The sequence below is a fragment of the Protopterus annectens genome, chromosome 3.part1 (genome assembly GCF_019279795.1).
Source record: "Protopterus annectens isolate FY-2018-M chromosome 3.part1, PAN1.0, whole genome shotgun sequence".
NCBI lineage: Eukaryota > Metazoa > Chordata > Ceratodontiformes > Protopteridae > Protopterus > Protopterus annectens.
The window spans coordinates 1,853,725,472-1,853,746,120 of NC_056732.1; the positions used below are offsets into that span (position 1 = coordinate 1,853,725,472).

General features: G+C 39.9%; 1 protein-coding gene across 1 annotated transcript in view; it reads right to left on the bottom strand.

The window, feature by feature from the left end:
* LOC122798764 (zinc finger protein 271-like) overlaps window positions 1-20,649 on the bottom strand; it is a 65,117-nt gene that overhangs the window by 20,731 nt on the left and 23,737 nt on the right. Inside the window, exon 3 of the mRNA XM_044067872.1 lies at window positions 5,058-5,180. Within this exon, the coding sequence (XP_043923807.1) occupies window positions 5,058-5,180 (123 nt within the window). The remainder of the gene's footprint in view (window positions 1-5,057; window positions 5,181-20,649) is intronic.

Here is a 20,649-nt window from a genome sequence, read left to right on the forward strand (position 1 = left end):
ACAAATGCTTAAATACACTGTAACACTAATATACAAATGCTTAAATACACTGTAACACTAATATACAAATGCTTAAATACACTGTAACACTAATATACAAATGCTTAATTACACTGTAACACTAATATGCAAATGCTTAAATACACTGTAACACTTATATACAAATGCTTAAATACACTGTAACACTAATATACAAATGCTTAAATACACTGTAACACTAATATACAAATGCTTAAATACACTTTGTGGGGAAGAAAATACAGATGCATGGCAGTGCTAGGTTGTTATAACATTGCAAGGCAGACAGCTACCTGACACAAAGTTCACAGTACAATTTTATATATCACTCCAAATACAGTATTCCCAGTAAGCATGTAGTAGCCCGTAAAACAATATTATTCCCAGTAATAATTCTGAGGATTACTTTAGTTACTGAATGCGCACATAGTCTGAGGTGACTGAGTAAGGGAGAACAATACTGTTAGGGCTAAATTTGAAAAGGAAAGAAATATTGGAAGCTTTAGGTTTTTAAATGGCACACAGGATGATGAGAAATCTGAACCAAACATGATGTGAGGAATTTGAAGATAACGGAACCAAGACAAGGGCAGGCTTACACAGGAAAATAGTGGAAGCAAAGAAAACAATCAGTGAAGGTTACGGTAAGTACAGGATGTCAGTACATAAAGAGATTCATTTATACCGTCTCTGCATCGAGCGTTGCTTCGTACCTTCTCCTATTGATATATTTAAGGAGTTTTAATGGATAAAATGGTAAGTGAACAAACCTAAGAAAACAGGTGCTATGAATGTTTAAGGACAAAAAACGTTAAGCCTTTATGTATAAAACAATAATTTAAAGCGACTGCTAATGAGTGGGGGATTCCTTGAGCTGTGTGCATGCCAATAACTCAGCAAAAAAGGCAGCAGCTTGCTAATATGATTTAGGAATTTCACAGTAATAAAACCAAATGGAGAAAAAGGTAGTGGTAGTGCCTCTACTTATCTGTACCGAGTCACTCCTTGAAGGCAATTAAACACAGCAGTATTTATAACTGTCCTTGGCACTGTTTTCCTATGTGTGTTGCTTGGCCAGTGGAAATAGACTGCCACACTTACAGAAATGAAGGGGTTCGGGTAGTCCTGTAATTTAGTACTGTTTTTAAAATTGGCTAAGTCTACAGGCATCCTTACAAAGGGAAAAAAAGCTTCATTACTGAGCATGCACACAGCTCAAGGAGATTAATTAAGGGAGAATGACATTGTAAGGGGCTAAATTAAAAAAAGGCAGTACCTGCTAACCCCACCCTTCAGTAGTACACCATATTCTGTAATAAAACTCATTTATTGTCTTCAGTATCACACCATGTTCTGCAGTACTGCTCACCCCCAGCCTTCAGTACCACACCATGTTCTGTAGTACTGTTCACCTCAGCCTTCAGTACCACACCATGTTCTGTAGTACTGCTCACCCCCAGCCTTAAGTACCACACCATGTTCTGTAGTACTGCTCACTGATACCCTTCAGTACCACACCATGTTCTGTAGTACTGCTCACCCCAACCTTCAGTACCACACCATGTTCTGTATTACTGCTCACCACAGCATTCAGTACCACACCATGTTTCTGCAGTAATGCTCACACCATGTTCTGTAGTACTGCTCACCTCCAGCCTTAAGTACCACACCATGTTCTATAGTACTGCTCACTGACACCCTTCAGTACCACACCATGTTCTGTTGTACTGCTCACCTCAGCCTTCAGTATCACATCATGTTCTGTAGTACAGTCCATCCCAAGGCTTCAGTACCACACCATGTTTCTGCAGTAATGCTCGCACCATTTTCTGTAGTACTGCTCAACGCAAGCTTCAAATTATACATAGTATTATTTTTTATTGCTCACTTCAGCTTTCACTGTACAACACTATTTCCTACAGTACTACCCAAACAAGCCTTTAATGTCACATCAAGTTCTGCAGAACTGCTTATTCCAGCTTTCAGCAGTACCCCATGTTCTGTACCATGTCACATTCTGTGGTATTGCTACCCCCAGAATTTAGTACTGAACCAAGTTCTGTAGTACTGTTCACCCCAGCCTTCAGTATTATACCATATTCTATAGTACAGCACACTCCAACCTTTAGAACCACACAATGATCTGTAATACAACTCAACCCTAGCCTTCAGTACAGCACCATGTTCTGAAGTATTGTTCACTCCCATCCTTCATTACCACCCAATGCTTTGCAGGAATGCTCACCCTCAGCCTTCAGTACCAAACCACATTCTAAAGTACTGCTCAACCCAGCCCTCAGTACTACACCATGCTCTGTACTACTGTACACTCCCAGCATTCAGTAGCACACCATTTTCTGTGGTACTCCTCACCCCTAGTCTTCAGAACCACACCATGTTTTATAGTAATGTTACCCCAGCCTTCCGTATCACACCATTTTCTGTAGTACTGCTCACCCATGGGCCTTCAGTACCACACCGTGTTCTGTAGTACTGCTCACACTAAAGCCTTCAGTACCACACCATGTTCTGTAGTACTGCTCACCCCCAGCCTTTGGTACCACACCATGTTCTGCAGTACTACTCACCCCAGCCTTCAGTACCACACCATGTTCTGTAGTACTGCTCACCCCCCTTCAGTACCACACCATGTTCTAGCACTGTACATCTCCAGCCTTCAGTACCACACCATGTTCTGCAGTACTGCTTACTAGCGGCCTTCAGTACCACACCATGTTCTGCAGTCCTGGTCACCCCCAGCCTTCAGTACCACACCATGTTCTTCAGTACTGCTCACCCCAAACTTCAGTACCACACCATGTTCTGTAGTACTGCTCACCCCCACCCTTCAGTACCACACCATGTTCTGCAGTACTACTCACCACAGCCTTCAGTACCACACCATGTTCTGCAGTACTGCTCACCCCCAGCCTTCAGTACCGCACCATGTTCTGCAATACTGCTCACCCTCATCCTTCAGTACCACACCATGTCCTGCAGCACTACTCACCCCCATGCCTTCAGTACCACACCATGTTCTGTAGTACTGCTCACCCTCCAGGCTTCAGTACCACATCATGTTCTGTAGTACATGTCACCCCCAGCCTTCAGTACTACACCATGTTGTGCAGTACTGCTCACCCTAGTCTTCTGAACATACTCTCTGCCCTATACCTCCAGCAGACAGTTAAACTGCATGTAACTGCAGACCCAGACTACTTATGTACACACTGCTGGTTCTGTTACCAGGAAGTTGCCTTGGTTGTAAATCTTATTATGTACTTACTGCTAACTCTGTTACCAGGAAGGTACCTTTGTTGTGATACTTATTATGTACTTATTGCTGGTTCTGTTACCAGGAATTTTCATTTGTTGTAATACTTATTATGTACTTACTGCTGGCTCTGTTACCAGGAAGTTGTATTTGCTATAATACTTATTATGTACTTACTGCTGGTTCTGTTACCAGGAAGTTGCCTCGGTTGTAATACTTATTATATACTTACTGCTGATTCTGTTACCAGGAAGTTGCCGTTGCTCTAATATTATTATGTACTTACTGTTGGGTCTGTTACCAGGAAGTTACCTTTGTTGTAATACATATTATGTACTTACTGCTGGTTCTGTTACCAGGAAGTTACCTTTGTTGTAATACTTATTATGTACTTACTGCTGGTTCTGTTACCAGGAAGTTGCCTTTGTTGTAATACTTATTATGTACTTACTGCTGGTTCTGTTACCAGGAAGTTGCCTTTGTTGTAATACTTATTATGTACTTACTGCTGGTTCTGTTATCAGGAAGTTGCCTTTGTTGTAATACTTATTATGTACTTACTGCTTGTTCTGTTACCAGGAAGTTACCTTTGTTGTAATACTTATTATGTACTTACTGCTGGTTCTGTTACCAGGAAGTTACCTTTGTTGTAATACTTATTATGTACTTACTGCTGGTTCTGTTACCAGGAAGTTACCTTTGTTGTAATACTTATTATGTACTTACTGCTTGTTCTGTTACCAGGAAGTTACCTTTGTTGTAATACTTATTATGTACTTACTGCTGGTTCTGTTACCAGGAAGTTACCTTTGTTGTAATACTTATTATGTACTTACTGCTGGTTCTGTTACCAGGAAGTTACCTTTGTTGTAATACTTATTATGTACTTACTGCTGGTTCTGTTACCAGGAAGTTGCATTTGTTGTAATACTTATTATGTACTTACTGCTGGTTCTGTTACCAGGAAGTTACCTTTGTTGTAATACTTATTATCTACTTACTGCTGGTTCTGTTACCAGGACGTTACCTTTGTTGTAATACTTATTATGTACTTACTGCTGGTTCTGTTACCAGGAAGTTGCCTTTGTTGTAATACTTATTATGTACTTACTGCTGGTTCTGTTACCAGGAAGTTGCCTTTGTTGTAATACTTATTATGTACTTACTGCTGGTTCTGTTACCAGGAAGTTGCCTTTGTTGTAATACTTATTATGTACTTACTGCTGGTTCTGTTACCAGGAAGCTACCTTTGTTGTAATACTTATTATGTACTTACTGCAGGTTCTGTTACCAGGAAGTTGCCTTTGTTGTAATACTTATTATGTACTCACTGCTGATTCTGTTACCAGGAAGTTGCCTTTGTTGTAATACTTATTATGTACTCACTGCTGATTCTGTTACCAGGAAGCTACCTTTGTTGTAATACTTATTATGTACTTACTGCAGGTTCTGTTACCAGGAAGTTGCCTTTGTTGTAATACTTATTATGTACTTACTTCTGGTTCTGTTATCAGGAAGTTACCTTTGTTGTAATACTTATTATGTACTTACTGCTGGTTCTGTTACCAGGAAGTTGCCTTTGTTGTAATACTATTATACTTACTGCTAATTCTGTTACCAGGCAGTTGCCTTGGTTGTAATACTTATTATGTACTTACTGCTGGTTCTGTTACCAGGAAGTTGCCTTTGTTGTAATACTATTATACTTACTGCTGATTCTGTTACCAGGCAGTTGCCTTGGTTGTATTACTTATTATGTACTTACTGCTGGATTTGTTGCCAGGAGGTTGATTTTTTTGCACAGTTGTTCTTCCTTCAGCCTCAGCCTCTGGAATGGTTTCAACTTTCTTAAGAAGTAACAGAAGTTCATCCAATGGGATGTTATAACCTGCAAATGAAAGTAACTGTACAGTTAACCACTGTATCCTTCCAGTATTTTTTTACACTTTGTTTACAATGGTTTAATCATACAAGTCTAAAACAAAATTATAAAATACACTACAAAAAAGCTACATTTTATCAAGGACTGTGGGTAATACCATCTCTGGTGACAAATGACTGCTCTTCCATCTTCCTATATTATATTACTCTTACATCCTACAATCTCTCTCAACAAGGACATTCTCGTAAGAGAATAAGAACCTAATTTCCACACTGTTAATTTATTGTTCATATTTCTGTGTGCACTTACATGTGTGTGTTTGTGCAACTTCTATACCAGCTATCTCTCACGGATGAAATTCAAAAACATCTGGTTTCAAAATATTCAACCAGGAGCCTGAGCCAATATAAATGGTGGTTAAATTATATGAAACACAGCAAGGAATTGTAGTGCAAATAATAAAAAGGAAACTGTGTAATGAGAACAGTGCGCTCATCGGACTACACCAAATAAATCAGCATGTACAAAAGTAAACTATGGTAACTGCTTCAAATGTCCAGACCTGCTCTAGTGAGTCCCATAATGCTGAGACTGAAAGGTAAAAAAATGGACTTACAGATGTTAAGTCTTAGATGGTCACTTCTCAGCGTATTCCCTTTTCTCCAAGGTATGGTCATCTCAGAGTTAGTGTACAGAAGTTTTGGGAATGTCAGGGGCTTGTCCATGTCAAAAATAAAATTTAAAGGCAAATAGTGCTGTTCCATATTTGTTCTCCTGAATATTTCTTTCCAGCACATCAGCATTCGGCATTACACATGCTGATATTTCTATAGAAAGCTGTAAAATATATCTACATTGTAGGAATAGTAAACACAATAGTATTTCTGTTATGATTCAATGCTTTAATATAAAGAACATGAACTCTACCATTAACCAGAAGTACTTCACCATTTCAGAGAGATTCTGGAGTTCCTTCAATAGCACTAGGTTAATAGGTTCATAGGTTGGTACTAGGCTATCAGCCCTAGGGCCTATACAAGCCTAGCCATAACAATTCCCTGGCTATTTCTTCCCACATTATTTACTTCCCTGGACCCCTGTCTAGCAGGGTGACTGACGTGATCCCTGGGGTGAATTTCCTTTCTCCCATCCAATCGTCAAGGTTCCTCTTGAAGAGGTCCAAAGAGGCACTCTACTTGACATGTATGGGCAATCTATTCCAGAGTCTGGGGAGTCTGTGGGTCAGGAACCTATCCCTCCAGCATGTTTTGTTTATTGTTATGACAAGGTTTAGATCCCTGGAGCGTGTAGCTCTGAGGGATTGGGATTTCTTTAAGTGTAGCATGTCCAACAGCTCTGGGTTTAACATGGCCTTGTATGTTAAGCAGAGATCGCCTCTGAGTAGACGATATGCGACAGAGTATAGCTGGAGTTTTTTAAGGCGGTCAGCGTAGGGCATCTGCTTTAGGCCTGTGATTCTTTTAGTGAGGTATTTCTGAGGCCTTTCCAGTTGTTGCAGATGTCTTGAGAGGTACATACCAAATGGGGCATTGTATTCTATAATGGGTCTAATGAGGGATGAGTACGGTGGGACAATGACCTCCTTTTTTCTGGATAAAAAGCCCTTTGTGATGAGGTGTGCCACATAGAAGGATTTCCTGACTGTTGTGGCGATGTGGTTATCGAAGGTGAGACCACTGTCCACCTGTGTCCCTAAGTCTCTTATCACACTTTCTGTGTTTAGTGTACTGCCACCTATATGGTAATTCATGGATACATGTTTTTTCCCAAAGGGGATAACAATACATTTCTTGGCATTGAGCTTGAGCCCATGGCTCTGGCACCAAGCATCTGTTTCTGTAAGGCCCTTTTGTAGAGTATCCACATCATTTGGGGATTCAATAATGGCTCCCAGTTTGCAGTCATCTGCAAACTTTGTTAGCCAGAATCCCTTAGTGTTGACCTGTACTTCAGAGAAGTAGATGCCAAACAAGAGCAGCCCCAGAACTGAACCCTGAGGTACTCCACTTGTCACTTGTCTGGAGCTGGATTTGGAGTCGGCTACTTTTACAGTGTGGGTTCTATCAGTAAGCCATTTAGCAACCCATTGGGTGACATAGGGATTAATGCCCAACTTAGTAAGTTTATCTATGATTCCAGAGTGGGGGATGGTGTCAAAGGCCTTGGCAAGGTCTAGATAGGCTGTGTGGACCACCTTACCTTTGTCCATGGCTCTGGAGACTGATTCAAAGAAGTCAATCAGGTTCAGGAGACAAGATCGGCCCTTCACAAACCCAAACTGGGTGGGGTCCAGTGTTTGAAGGTTGCCAATGTCTTTGTTTATAAGTTCCATGATAACACGCTCCATGGCCTTGCAGATAAGGCTTGTCAGACTGATGGGACGGTAGTTCCCAGGATCCAAGGTGGATCCCCCCTTGTGGATTGGGATAACTGTAGCTCTGTGCCACTCAGTGGGCACGAAACCTGAGGTGAGGCTATGATTAAACATGACACTTAGGTGAGGTGCCAGTTCATATTGTAGTTCATGTAGTACACAGCCCGGGATGTCATCTGGTCCCATGGATGCTGTATTCTAGGCTTTAGAGAGTGCATTTTGTACCTGTGTGGCCGTTATTACTGGAATTTGGCAATCTTCCGGTATTGAGATGGGCCATTTAGGGGGTGAAGTTGGCACTGAATCGATCTGCCAGGATATTGGCAATATCCTTCAGATCAGTATATTTAATGCCATTCTGTTTTAGCTCAGAGCAGATCTGAGCATTGCCATTTAGATTCTTGACATAGTTATAGAATGCTTTGTGGTTGTCTTTGGAATCTTTGGCAATTTTATTTTCGTAACTAGCTTTGGAGGATTTTATGAGGCATCTCAGTTTCTTACTGAGGCTAGTAAGGAGTTTTTGCATCCTGGGATTTTCCTCTTTTCTGCAAAAGTTTCTTCCTTTTGTTGTAAAGTTTGTTTATGGCAGGGGACCACCAGATTGGCTTCCTTTTTGGATGAGAGCATTTTGGTTCTATTTGGGATGGCACGATTCATGCATGAGTGGATGTGCTCGTACAGTGCCTTAGTGTAGGATTCAGCAGTTGAACTTTCAGTTCCCGTCTGCATGGGTGTCATGAAGTTTGTCACTTCTGACTTGAGTAGCATGAAGTTGGCTTTGGAGAAGTTTTTATGGTGGTTTCTTTACTGGGGGTGGGGTGGGATGTGGATGTTAAGGGTGATTAGCTTATGGTCAGACCTGACTAACGAGGGGTGACCATAGGTATGGAGCATTGATTTCCCATGTTGGTAATGACCAGGTCTAGGATATTGGAGCCCCTGGTGGGACTATGGATTAGTTGATCCAGGGCGTTGGAATTTATGAATTCCAAGAACCGTTGCGCAAAGGTGTTGGGACATGAGTAGTTTTCCCAGTTAATGGCAGGGTAATTAAAATCACCCAGTATTAGGGTGTTTGGTTCTATCTTAATATTTTCCAGTATGTTTAGAAAGGTGTAGTGAGAATCTTGGGGCATGGGGGGATCTGTAGCAAGCTACAATTTGGATTGCAGTCTTACCTAGTGTTAGTTGCACTTGGAGAATTTCAGACACATTGTGTTGGCCAACTAGCCTGGTGGTGTGAATATCCTTGGTGAATATTGACACTCCTCCACCTTTAGTGTTTCAGTCCTGGTTTGGTGGCTGAAAAGTGTGGTAAGAGTTATAGCCTGGTATTGCAGGGGTGCTCTCTGGAGCCTTGAACCAGGTCTCAGTTACTGCACAGATATCGATGTTCTCCATTTTTAGGAGTGCCTTGAGAGAGTGCATTTTGAGGTTTAGACTTCTAGCACTAACTAACTTTCTTAATTTAATTTTTCCAAGCCTTTTGGGTTTTTATTACCATACCAGGAATGGATTTTATTTCTATATCAAGGTAAAATTAAAATTCATAAAATGAGTATTGTTTCAATCTTTGATGTTAGCCAAAATTGCTCTTTGCAGCACATGCAATGTTTCCAGAACTGACTCCTTCTGTACTTCATATGGAGTTACATGTATCTGCAGCATATCTAAGTATAATCGCACATTTTTATGATACCCATTGCTCCTACTACTACTGGAACTGTCTGGGTATCCTTCTCCCACATTGCCCTCATTTCTACCTGCAAATCTTGTTATTTTATGACTTTGTGTCCCTCTGTATGTAAGACACTGTAATCACTGGACACAGCAATTTCAATGACCAATTCTACCTTTGTCTTCCTTTCATGCACTGCTATATCTGGTTTTCTCACATCTGTTTTCTGAACAGTTAGTAACGGACAAGTCATTATGATATAACCTTTGTCATTCTCAACAATGCTTTGTGGGTCATGTTTCCATGCTTCTCAGCTCCTTCAGTTCTGTAAACTTTGCACAACCCCCAGTGCAACAGTCGTACCACATTATTATGCTTTTCAGTAAACAGGCCCTCTGTCATTAGTGTATCTCACCCAGTGACAAGACGTGTGACTGTTTCCAGTTCTGTGTTATAAAACTTACATCTGTCTGACTCTCCCACATGTTCAATGTTTTGTAAATCAATGGACTTTGTAAATTAACGTGTATGTAGTCCACTATCTTGTGCCACTAATACAAACCTTCCATCTTTTGATTTAAATTCACCTCTCCTTAACCATTCCTGCATTTGGTGCTGATCAACATGAGTTTGTTAAAGGAGTTTTCTGACCTTGCAAGTACATCTCTGGCCTTTTCACATTCCTTGCCTTCTCGTCTGATCCTTTGGTGATCACCTGATTTTTGTCGCTTCTGGTTTCATTTCCATTCCCGCTCGACACTGATCTGCTTCTGCTAAACTAAGCAGGGAAGTCGTCTTAGACTTTTTCCTCATGTTTTAAAACTTTCAGTATGTCTGTACCTGGCAAAGTCAGCAGATATGCATATAGTCTTACAATTCCAGATCTACAAATGTAATCAATTCGAAGAGGCCCACACCTCCTTCAGAATGAGGAATATATAATCTCGGTATATATTGATTTTTATATATCATCTGAAAAGCAAGAAGCATTTTTCTTGGTTTTCTGTCCAACTGATCCAATACATTTAGGGGCCAATCAATCACCCCAAAACTGCAAGTTAGAATGGGAAGAGCAAATTGGTTTATAGCTTGTACTTTTTTTCCTAGATGTCAGGGCTGTTTTCAGTATATTAGTCTTCTAAAATACTCCTTACTAAGCTTTATTTGCATTTGTTCATCCTTCATCAATTTCCAAATATTTATACACTTCCCCCCTGCTCAAGTTTTTTTATACCACATTCCTGTCCCAATCTGATGTTTTCTTTGTGCTGCAGTTTTCCTGATTTAAAGGTTGCTTTTGCACATTTATCAAGACCAAATGACATTCTTATATCATCTGTGAAAGCTTTGACCACTTGCAGTTGTGCTTTCAGTTCCTCATCTGATGAACTACACAGTTTTAAATCATACTGAAAAAGAAGATGAGAGGTCTTTACACTTTGTTGTTTTATGGGAGCCAAATTACAGCCATGAGGTAATCTGTTAAGTACATGGCTTAATGGGTTATGGGCAAGGCAAAAGAGCAGTGGTGACAGACAGTCACCCTGAAATATCCCCCTTGAGTTTTTACCCCTGAGATAATAATTTGTCTTTCATTATGGCTTAGCTGCAAAATGGCTTGCTAATATTTCTTAGTCACTGTAATCAATCAATGCAGGGTGCATCGTATACATTTGTAAGCACTTTTATCCATGCCATACTTGAATTCTTCCCCTTTTTACAGTTCTCAATTATGACTTTATTTAACAATAAATGATCCTTTGTTCCATACGAGTTTCTTTTGTTACCCTTTTGTTCAACTGCCATGACTGAGTTTTCTTCTAAACAACTATAAACTCTGTCGGCATCAATTCTAGTGTAGCTTACACATCATTGGACAGGACATTATTGGTCTACAGTTCTTAGGATATCCTGCAGGTTCCCTCTTAAGGTGGAGTATCATTTTCCTGTTAACCAGGTTGGCATCTGTTCAGGATGCGCATATAAGTAGTTCTTACTCATGGCTAAATCTTCATATAAAGATGTTAATACTTTTAACCAGAAGTTAGGTACTGCATCTGGGCCTGGGCTTTTCCAATTAGGAGCTTTTCTTAACTTTGAATCTTTCTGACTGCTACACTATCCCATTTCATATCCTGTACATTTGAACTTCTTATTCTTTCTTTTACTTTTATCCATTCAGCAACTTTGTTATGTTCCACAAGATTTTCATAGACATTTTTCCAAAATTTGTTTGTCTTCTTTTGGTGGAGTTTCTATTCCTTTTGCCTTGTTTCCCCAATTCTCTATTAAACATTTTTGGATAAGCAATATATTGCTTGTTCTATACTTTTCCTTTGTATTTATCTTCCTGTCTTCTGAGTTTTTCTGCCTGTGCTGATATCTTTAGTTTACTGTTTGCAATGGTGTGCGATAGATCCTGCTCTGTTCTGATGATGTGTATTGCTTTTATCTCATCTTTCTTAGTATTTCTGTTGATATGTTCCTTCTCCTGTACTCCTCCAACAGTGACACTTCTTATCTTAACTGCTTTGTAGTTTTCTCTGTTTGATACTTCCATGATGACATTTGATTTCTCCCCTTCCTTTCCCTTACTGTTCTGTGATTTTGGTAAGACTTTGTTATTAATTTAGCTGCACAGTATTATATCCTGTTGACTTCAGTTATACTGCATGAATTTCTATGAACAGTCTTGACTACTGTGTTCATTTGTTTTATCAAACTTCTAATATTTTAGGTCTTATAGGTTCATAGGTAGGTACTAGGCTATCAGCCCTGGGGCGTATATAAGCCTAGCCAAAAAGGTTCCCTGGCTTTCGCCACCCAAGAAAATTATTTTCCTGTGCCCCTGTCAAGCAGTGCCACAGAAGTGACCCCCAGGGTGAATTTTGTATTTCCCATCCAGTCGTCAAGATTTTTCTTAAAGAGGGCCAATGAGGATCTTTGCTTGACATGAATGGGTAGTTTGTTCCGGAGCATGGGAAGTCTCTGGGACAGGAATCTGTCCCTTCAGCATGTTCTGTTTATTGTGGTGACAAGGTTTAGGTCCCTAGATCATGTAGCTCAGAGGGATTGGGATTTCTTTAAGTGTAGCATGTCCAACAGCTCTGGGTCTGACACAGCTTTGTATGTTAGGCAGAGATCGCCTCTGAGTAGGCAATATGTGATGGAGTAGAGCTGGAGTTTTTTGAGACGGTCTGCGTATGGCATCTGTCTGAGGCCAGTAATCCTCTTAGTGAGGTATTTCTGTGGCCTTTACAATTGTTGTAGGTGTCTTGTGAGATACATGCCAAACAGGGCATTGTATCTATAATGGGTCTGATGAGGGATGAGTAGAGAGGAACAATGACCTCCTTTTTTCCAGAGGAGAACCCTTTGTGATGAGGTGTGCCACATAGAAGGATTTCCTGACTACTGTGGTGTTGTGGTGATCAAAGGAGAGACTACTGTCCACCTGTGTCCCAAGGTCTCATCACACTTTCGGTGTTTAGTGAGCTACCGCCTATGTGGTAGTTCATGGGTACCATGTTTTTCCCAAAGGAGTTGATAATGCAGTTCTTGGCATTGAGCTTGAGGCCATGACTTTGACACCAAGCATCTGTCTCTCTGAGGCCCTTTTGTAGAATGTCTACATCATTAGGTGATTCTATTATGGCTCCCAGATTGCAGTCATCTGGGAACTTTGTTATGTGTTGGCCTGCACTTCAGAGAAGTAGATGCCGAACAGGAAAGGACCTTGGACCGAACCCTGTGGTACTCCACTCATCACTAGTCTAAAGTTTGACTTGGAGTTGGATACTTTTACTGTGTGAGTTCTGTCAGTGAGCCAGTTGGCCACCTATCTTGTGACATTGATTTATGAAACACAAATACGAATGAACCAGGCCAGTAAAAAACTAAATCCAAGGCAGTCAAACTAGCAGATCAACATGGTGTAGTTGGTAAAAATAGTTTTAATACTTGAACTCCAAAATGCAGTAAAAAGGCTCTACACAAACCCACACACAATCAATGTTAAGCACGCTTTCACCTCGTATAATACAAAGCTTCATCAGAACTGAAAATCATACCCTTCAGGTGTGTTAAATACTCTCTTAATTAAACAATTGTTTCTTAAAGAACCCATCCCTCCCCTTAAATAACATGTTTCAATGTATGTATGTATTCAAAAATCATACAACTTCCAAAATGTCATAAAAATAATTAATTCAACATTGCCATAGATAAATCTCTACATAAATATTATTATAAGGTTAAAATAATAAATAACCCCATAATAAAATACTGTTAAAATAGTAAGAAATATATAGTACACAGACCTAAGGATTTTCGACTGGAAACAGACTGCCTGCCTTGCTTGGATTACTTTCAAATACTTAGTAATGCTGTACAATTATATATTTTCTATTATTACTTTTTGTTTTGTTTTGTTTTGACTTAAGACGAGTTTACATTCGCTACTTCTACTGCTATTGTCTGATCTGATTAATATACAGTGATTAACTAGAAATATATGGACTGAAAATCTTCCACACAGAGAAGTTTCTTACACTGTTTTGTTCTTTGTATTTGCACACTTCCTCAGTCACTTCTTTTTCTAAATGACCCAAGGTTTCTTCATCTATATAATGTTTTTTCATAACTCTATTCTTATTAATAAACACAAATTTGAATGTGAAGCTTTTGACATTATTTTTTGTGCAACCATTTATCTTTCCTCCAATTTCTCTCTTAAACTTTTTGTATATCTTCTATCTGGACATTCTGGGCTTCGCGCATAATAGTAACAATATACAATTTCTTATCATCAATAGTCCACTCTATAGTCTTTATGGCTCTTTTTAGGCCTATCAGTTTTTGTGGACTGCTACATCCTTCTATAATGGGGGGGGGTTCATCTTCCCCCTGAGCCTGGCTGAACCCCATTGTAGGAATGGTTCCATGTCTTGAGAATCTACACTGTAATTTTTTCCAGTCCTGACACCAGTGCATCTACCAGGATTTGGGCACGACTTGTGAACCCAGCTGTGTTTTTTTTTCCTTTCCTTTATTGATCCTTTCTCAGTAAGGTGTGCTGCATGAAGCTTGAGAATAAAAATTTCCTATAAGCACTTTTGTAAACCATTAATCCTCCCAAAATTAGATTTATAGATTCAAATGCTTCTTAACTCTTTTGATATGTCCCTGTAATTATGTGAGGTTTCTGTACACACACATTTTTGCTACCACACTATGAATTTATTTTACCACTCAAACCTTCCTGAAATTTAAATTACCTGATATACTAAGAAGACCAGTATGTTTAATGCTACAGGTTTAAGAAGGATATTGGACTTCTTATCTTACATTTACACAGTATTAGCATTGAACCTATGGCTGCTACAGCAAGCTGATAGGATTAAATCACTCTAGTCACTCCTGTGTGATCAGATTTCCTTCACTCAGAATGAAAGTAGTGAGAAACGCTATGAAGTTTGACAATCCAGAGCAAAAGTGCCATGACTCATTTGCAGTGACTCTTAATACATGTGTTTCTACAGATGTGTTACATAAAGTGCGTAAAAAGTAGTAAGAAATAACTATGACAGCACAGCCTTTTTAAAAAGTGGATTGTTGGGAATTCCAGGCGTCTTCCTCCCACCATCTTCCCCGAGTCTGCCAGTGCTTCACATGTCCTGGTTTGCAAATCTCAGTAATTTAGTGGTCTTTACCTTTGGATGCAATATTATAGAGCCATGAAGTACCAAAACCTCAAAAAGCTAATGCCCCCGCGACAAGGAAAGAGTGCAGAAGAAGTGATAGCGCACAGCACAACAGCTGTGAATTTGCAGACTGAATGGCCTTATGATCCCAATGGGGGTGAAAAAAGAGCTCTGGATACCTTGCTATAGGTGTTTCCTTGTCAGAAACTTTCAGACATGACATGAAATTAATTAAGAGCAAGGAAGACAAATTCCTGAAGAAAGTCTCAGGAGATTAAATTCAGCTCCAATATGTGTAGTGAGGAAGTTGACTTGCCTGAATACCACAGAATCTTATTTTTTTTAAATATGAAGAAATGTGGAAAACATTTTGTAGGGAGGGAAAACAAGCTGGAAAAAATGAGTTTAGGAGTTCTCATCCATTAATTTCAACATTTTGCCTATCATTATCTTGTCAATTTCACAGCAACAATCTGAACTGCACTATTGTATTAATACATCCGATGCATTTTCAGACTTCACTGTATCACATATTTTTACTTTAATAGCACTTGAGCTATATGTTGAAGAAATGTATTTTCTAATCGCATATTCTGGTACTTATAATACGTTTACTGTGCTGTTACTTGTTGTTTGAGGGTATTTTGTTATTGTTGCACGTACTTGCTGACCACTTTTGTAATAGGCTCTAGCCTTGGGAAATGTATGAGTCTCACTAGCCTCAGAACGCCATATACTATGATCTTGAAACCAATGTCTCTCTCCCTTATTTTCATCCTAGATAGCCCCCCATGCTAACTGATCACCGCGTGGCACCCAGGCTACCTACGCAGAACTGACGGACTCCCTCCTAGTGCGAACGCACAGACCAACCTCTAAAAAATAATCTGAAACTAGAAGTTTAACACCCAAAGAGCTTTAGGGTAAAATAATAATCCTTGCTTAATTTTCCTAGTCAGGAAGCGTTCCGTTGGCAGGAATCAGTCAGTACCTTCACCAAAAATCAGGCTCAGTAAATATATTGCCAAGGAGTATATCCATTAAAAACGGCAAGCATTTACTTTAACTATATTGTCTTCTGCATCTATAACCAGTTACCTTTAAGACACTGCTAAGTCCTTGTGGTGTATTCCCCGCTCCGCTTTGCCCTCGCTTTGCTCGGGCTCGCTCCGTTCCCCACCCTGCCTCCTTATCCCACCCGCCCCCACTACCTCTACTTTTATTAGGTCATCTAGCCCATCCCACGCTCCATTCCACCAATCACAACTGTCCCTCACTCTATCTCTTTCCCCTCCCACATTTCTGGCTCTCTAGACTACCTAGTCTATTCTCCTTGTCCTCCCACTATACCATGGATAAAAACACATATTTCATCATCCCCTCTATAGTACTACTCCTTCTTATTCCTTATCTATTAACTAGATATGAAACTCATGAACTCTCAGGAATTCCCCTCCCCAAAAGTCATACCTCCTCACATTCAAACCATCCCTCCAATCTTATCTCTCCCTCTCTCTACTCTACTAATACCCTAGGCTCAAAGATAGTACATCCTACCCCTTACCACCCTAAGGCAACCACAACTAAAACTAACCTTAAAATACTATTTAAACTCCAAAGACTACTAGACCACCTGAAAAAATGCATCACTAAAGATGGCGATATACACCCCAACCCAGGTCCTAACACCGCCCGAGGCTCTGTCTCCTTGAAAACCGCCGGAAGATCTGCTGGCTCTCTCCTTATATTTCACCTCAATCTAAGAAGCATTAATAACAAGGTTCACAACCTACATGCTCTGCTAGCTACCCACTCCCCTGACATCATGTGCCTATCGGAAACATGGCTCAAACCAAGCACCAAGGATGAAGAAATCATCCCACCCGGGTATAATATCCTTAGGGCTGATCGGTTAACTAAAAAGGGTGGGGGAACAGCTGTCATGTTTAAGAATTCATTGAATGTCATAAGGAATCCACTCCAACCTCCTAAGGTCTCCAACCTAGAACTGATTGCCCTAAAGTTATGCTTAAACAGCCAAAAAAGTATTAATCTTATAGTAATTTATATACCACCAGGCAGGAACTTAGAAAACCTAGAGCAGACTCTCAGCTGGCTAGCCACCAATTACCCTCAAGAAACCATAGTACTAGGAGATTTCAACATTGACTGGTCCCTCTACTCCGAACACATAAATCCCCTCCCTATCAACCTACATGGTTTCTCCCAAAATATTCTATCTCCCACTAGAACAGGAAATGCTCAGCAAAAAGAGAGTATCATTGACTGGATTCTTACCAACAAGGGTACAAATAACTATACCGCAGGGACCCTTCCCAACGACCTTAGTGACCACCTTATTACTTATATCAGAAAGCTTAAATGCCCACCTACTAACCCCCTCCAACCAGACTAATTAGAAATAACAAGAAATTTATCCCTAACCAATTTCTTGCAGAACTCAAATCTTGTAACTGGTCCATCCTAAACACTTTATCCCTAGATGAGAGTGTGTCATATTTTAACGACACATTCCTTAAGATACTTGACTCCCACGCCCCAAAGCGAATAATCAGAATCAAGGAACGAATTGCACCTTGGTTAACAGGTGATACCAAAACTAAAATTAAACTCCGGGACCAGGCCTGGAACAAATGGAGAGCTACCAAAACTCCCCCAGATCGCATTAAGTTTCAACAGCTTAGAAACTCAACAAAAGCTGCCATTACTACAGATAAAAAACGATATTTCTGTCACCTCCAGGATAAACATCAGCATAACCCAAAGAAATTTTGGGCTGGATTTAATACCCTCCTCCATCCTGGCAAATCTACCACCCCCACCCCTGAGAAACTCATTGGGAAAGATCCAGAAGAAATAGCCAACACCTTTAACTCTTTTTTTACTGTGACTATTCAGTCCCTAGCCAGTCAACTCTCCTCCACTCCCCCACCGGTAACTCTAACTAATGACCCAGATCACCCCTCCTTTAACTTACAACCAATATCTACCTCCTATATTCGTTCCCTTCTGAAAAAGCTCAAACCAACCACCCTGGCGGCTGACCAACTCCCAGCCGAACACCTACAAATTGCATCAGATGCCATAGCCTACCCCATATCAATATTGATTAACAGAACCATAGCTGAAGCTACCATTCCCTCTATCTGGAAAATCTCCTATATCATCCCTCTTCACAAAGGAGGGACCTCCACGGATACATCCAACTACAGATCCATTGCAATACTGTCTCCGCTAGCCAAAATTATGGAACGGTGTGTTCACAAACAGCTCATAAACCACCTTACCCTTAATAGTCTATTGTCTAACACCCAGTATGGTTTTCGCCCCCATCATAGCACAACCACTGCCCTTCTCTCCTTTGTTGACTCAGTCAATAACAACCGCAACAACAAACTAATATCCTCCGCTCTCTTTCTTGATCTATCAAAAGCCTTCGACATGGTCAATCACCAACACCTGCTCCACACCCTGGAAACCCTGCATCTTAGCAACCTTACTATTAGCTGGTTTAATGCTTACCTCTCTGGTAGAAAACAAGCCGTCCAGTGGCAAAACAGGCTTTCAGACCTACTCCCAAATAACATCAGTGTTCCCCAGGGCTCTATACTTGGTCCCCTTCTCTTCTCTGTCTTCATAAATGATCTTCACTCAGTCATCCCCAAAGCCTCCTGCATTCAATATGCAAATGACTCCACCCTGATCTGCTCTGACATCTCTCTCACCAAACTCCAAGATACAACCCAGTATTGCTTTACTATAGTCGAAAAATGGTTCTCAGAACTAAAACTCTTACTAAATCCTACTAAAACCAAGTTACTGCTATTTTTTCCCTCTGTATCTACCTCCCAAGGTAATGAACCTCCAAATGCCAATAACCCAACCTTCCACGTGGTTTCCACCAATGGAACCATCATAGAGCCTGTCTCCTACACCAAACTACTCGGTGTAACCATCGACCACAAGCTTAAATTTGATATGCACATCAGCCTAACCATTAAGTCTGTTAACAAGAAACTCGGCTCCATGTATAGAATAAAAAACTTCTTAACCCTACACACCAAACTAACTATAGCTCACACTCATCACCTCTCCACCCTCCTATATGCCTCCCCAATATTTTCATTCCTCAACAAAAGAGAGCTCAATAAACTCTCTACAGCTTATAACCATATAGCCAGATTCATAACAGGTATGCCTTATCGAACCCACCACTGCCTAAACCTAAAGGCACTTGAATGGTTAGAACTGCCCAACATTCTCAAAATCAACCAACTCACTGAGGCATTTAAGATAATTAACCAACCAGACAAACCCCCCTCACTGAGTAAAATACTTACCCCCTACTCCAACCTAACCTGCCTCAGATCATCTAAAAGTGTCCAGGTACAGACCGTCAAATCTAACAACTCTGGAGGCAATGCTCTCTATGCCAATTCCATTGGTAAGCTATGGAACTCCTTCCCAACCAGCCTAAGACTCATGACCTCTCTTAATCAATTCAAAAAACACCTCAAAGAATTCCTTAAGTCCCACTGGCTATGCCCCTGTACCAAACCTGACTAACAATAAAAGTCCGGGACCACCTAAGCCTTGTTCCATCCCAGAACTAACAACGTCCCTCTAGGCTGTACAATGTAACCTTGTAGACTACCTATATAAGCTCTGTGTCTGTTAATTTACAGTATGCAAAGCCAATTGGTATTTTTATTCTCTATTTAACTGTATGTAAAACCAATTGTTATTTTTTATTGTCTTTTATGTTGAATAATACTTTACTTCTGTACGTATATGAATTGTACCTTCTCTTCTTCTTGGAGCTTTTCTCCCTGGGCCTCTACTGAAAAAGGACATGTATCCAGCTAGACTAGCCCGGTAAACAAATGTAAAATAAATAAAATAAAATAAATAAAATATTTCTGTCCAATACCATGGAAATTCTTTTCATGACAACTGTCTTTCCTTTTGTGTATACTTGAATATTGCTTTTTCAAAGCAAAAAATGTACAAAATTGATAATAGCATGAAAGGAAGCATTGTCTTACTGCTAATCTACACTTAGACATGAATTTAGAATGTATAATATGAATTCTGCACACATGGCCATCTTTCTCTCCATTAATGTTACAGTACTCTTTAAAACAGCCTCATTTATCTTTTATGCATCTGTTTTCTTAGTTAATTCTTTAAACTGTATAGTAGCTATTTCACTCACTCTGCACACTTTCACAGTTTTTGATAAGGTCATTTCTGGGGTCTTAATAAACTGCTTCTGGTTTGATGGCTTTTACCTTGATTTCTCAGCTAAGTAACATAAGAAATGACAGTTATTCTAGGATCCTGTGTCCTTTTTAAAGAATAAATGGAAAATTACTTTAAGGCTTGATAAAAGTCATGAACCATGCTCTAAAGGCTGCTATTTTCTTCCACTTCTTCATGAAAAGTAAAACTTAAACATCTTCAAGGCTTCCCTAGTGATATTCAGAAGTATTGCACACTGTAACTTTTCAGGCTTCTCAACTATCAGCTCTTAGTGAGACATAAATTCAATTTCTGGATATAAATTTCCAGTTTTCTATTAATTGCCTTGCAGTAACAGAATTCCTGGTAGCTGTAACTGCATCATTATTTTAATAGTGACTTAATTTTAATTCCTTTTGTATTTTCAAGCAGATA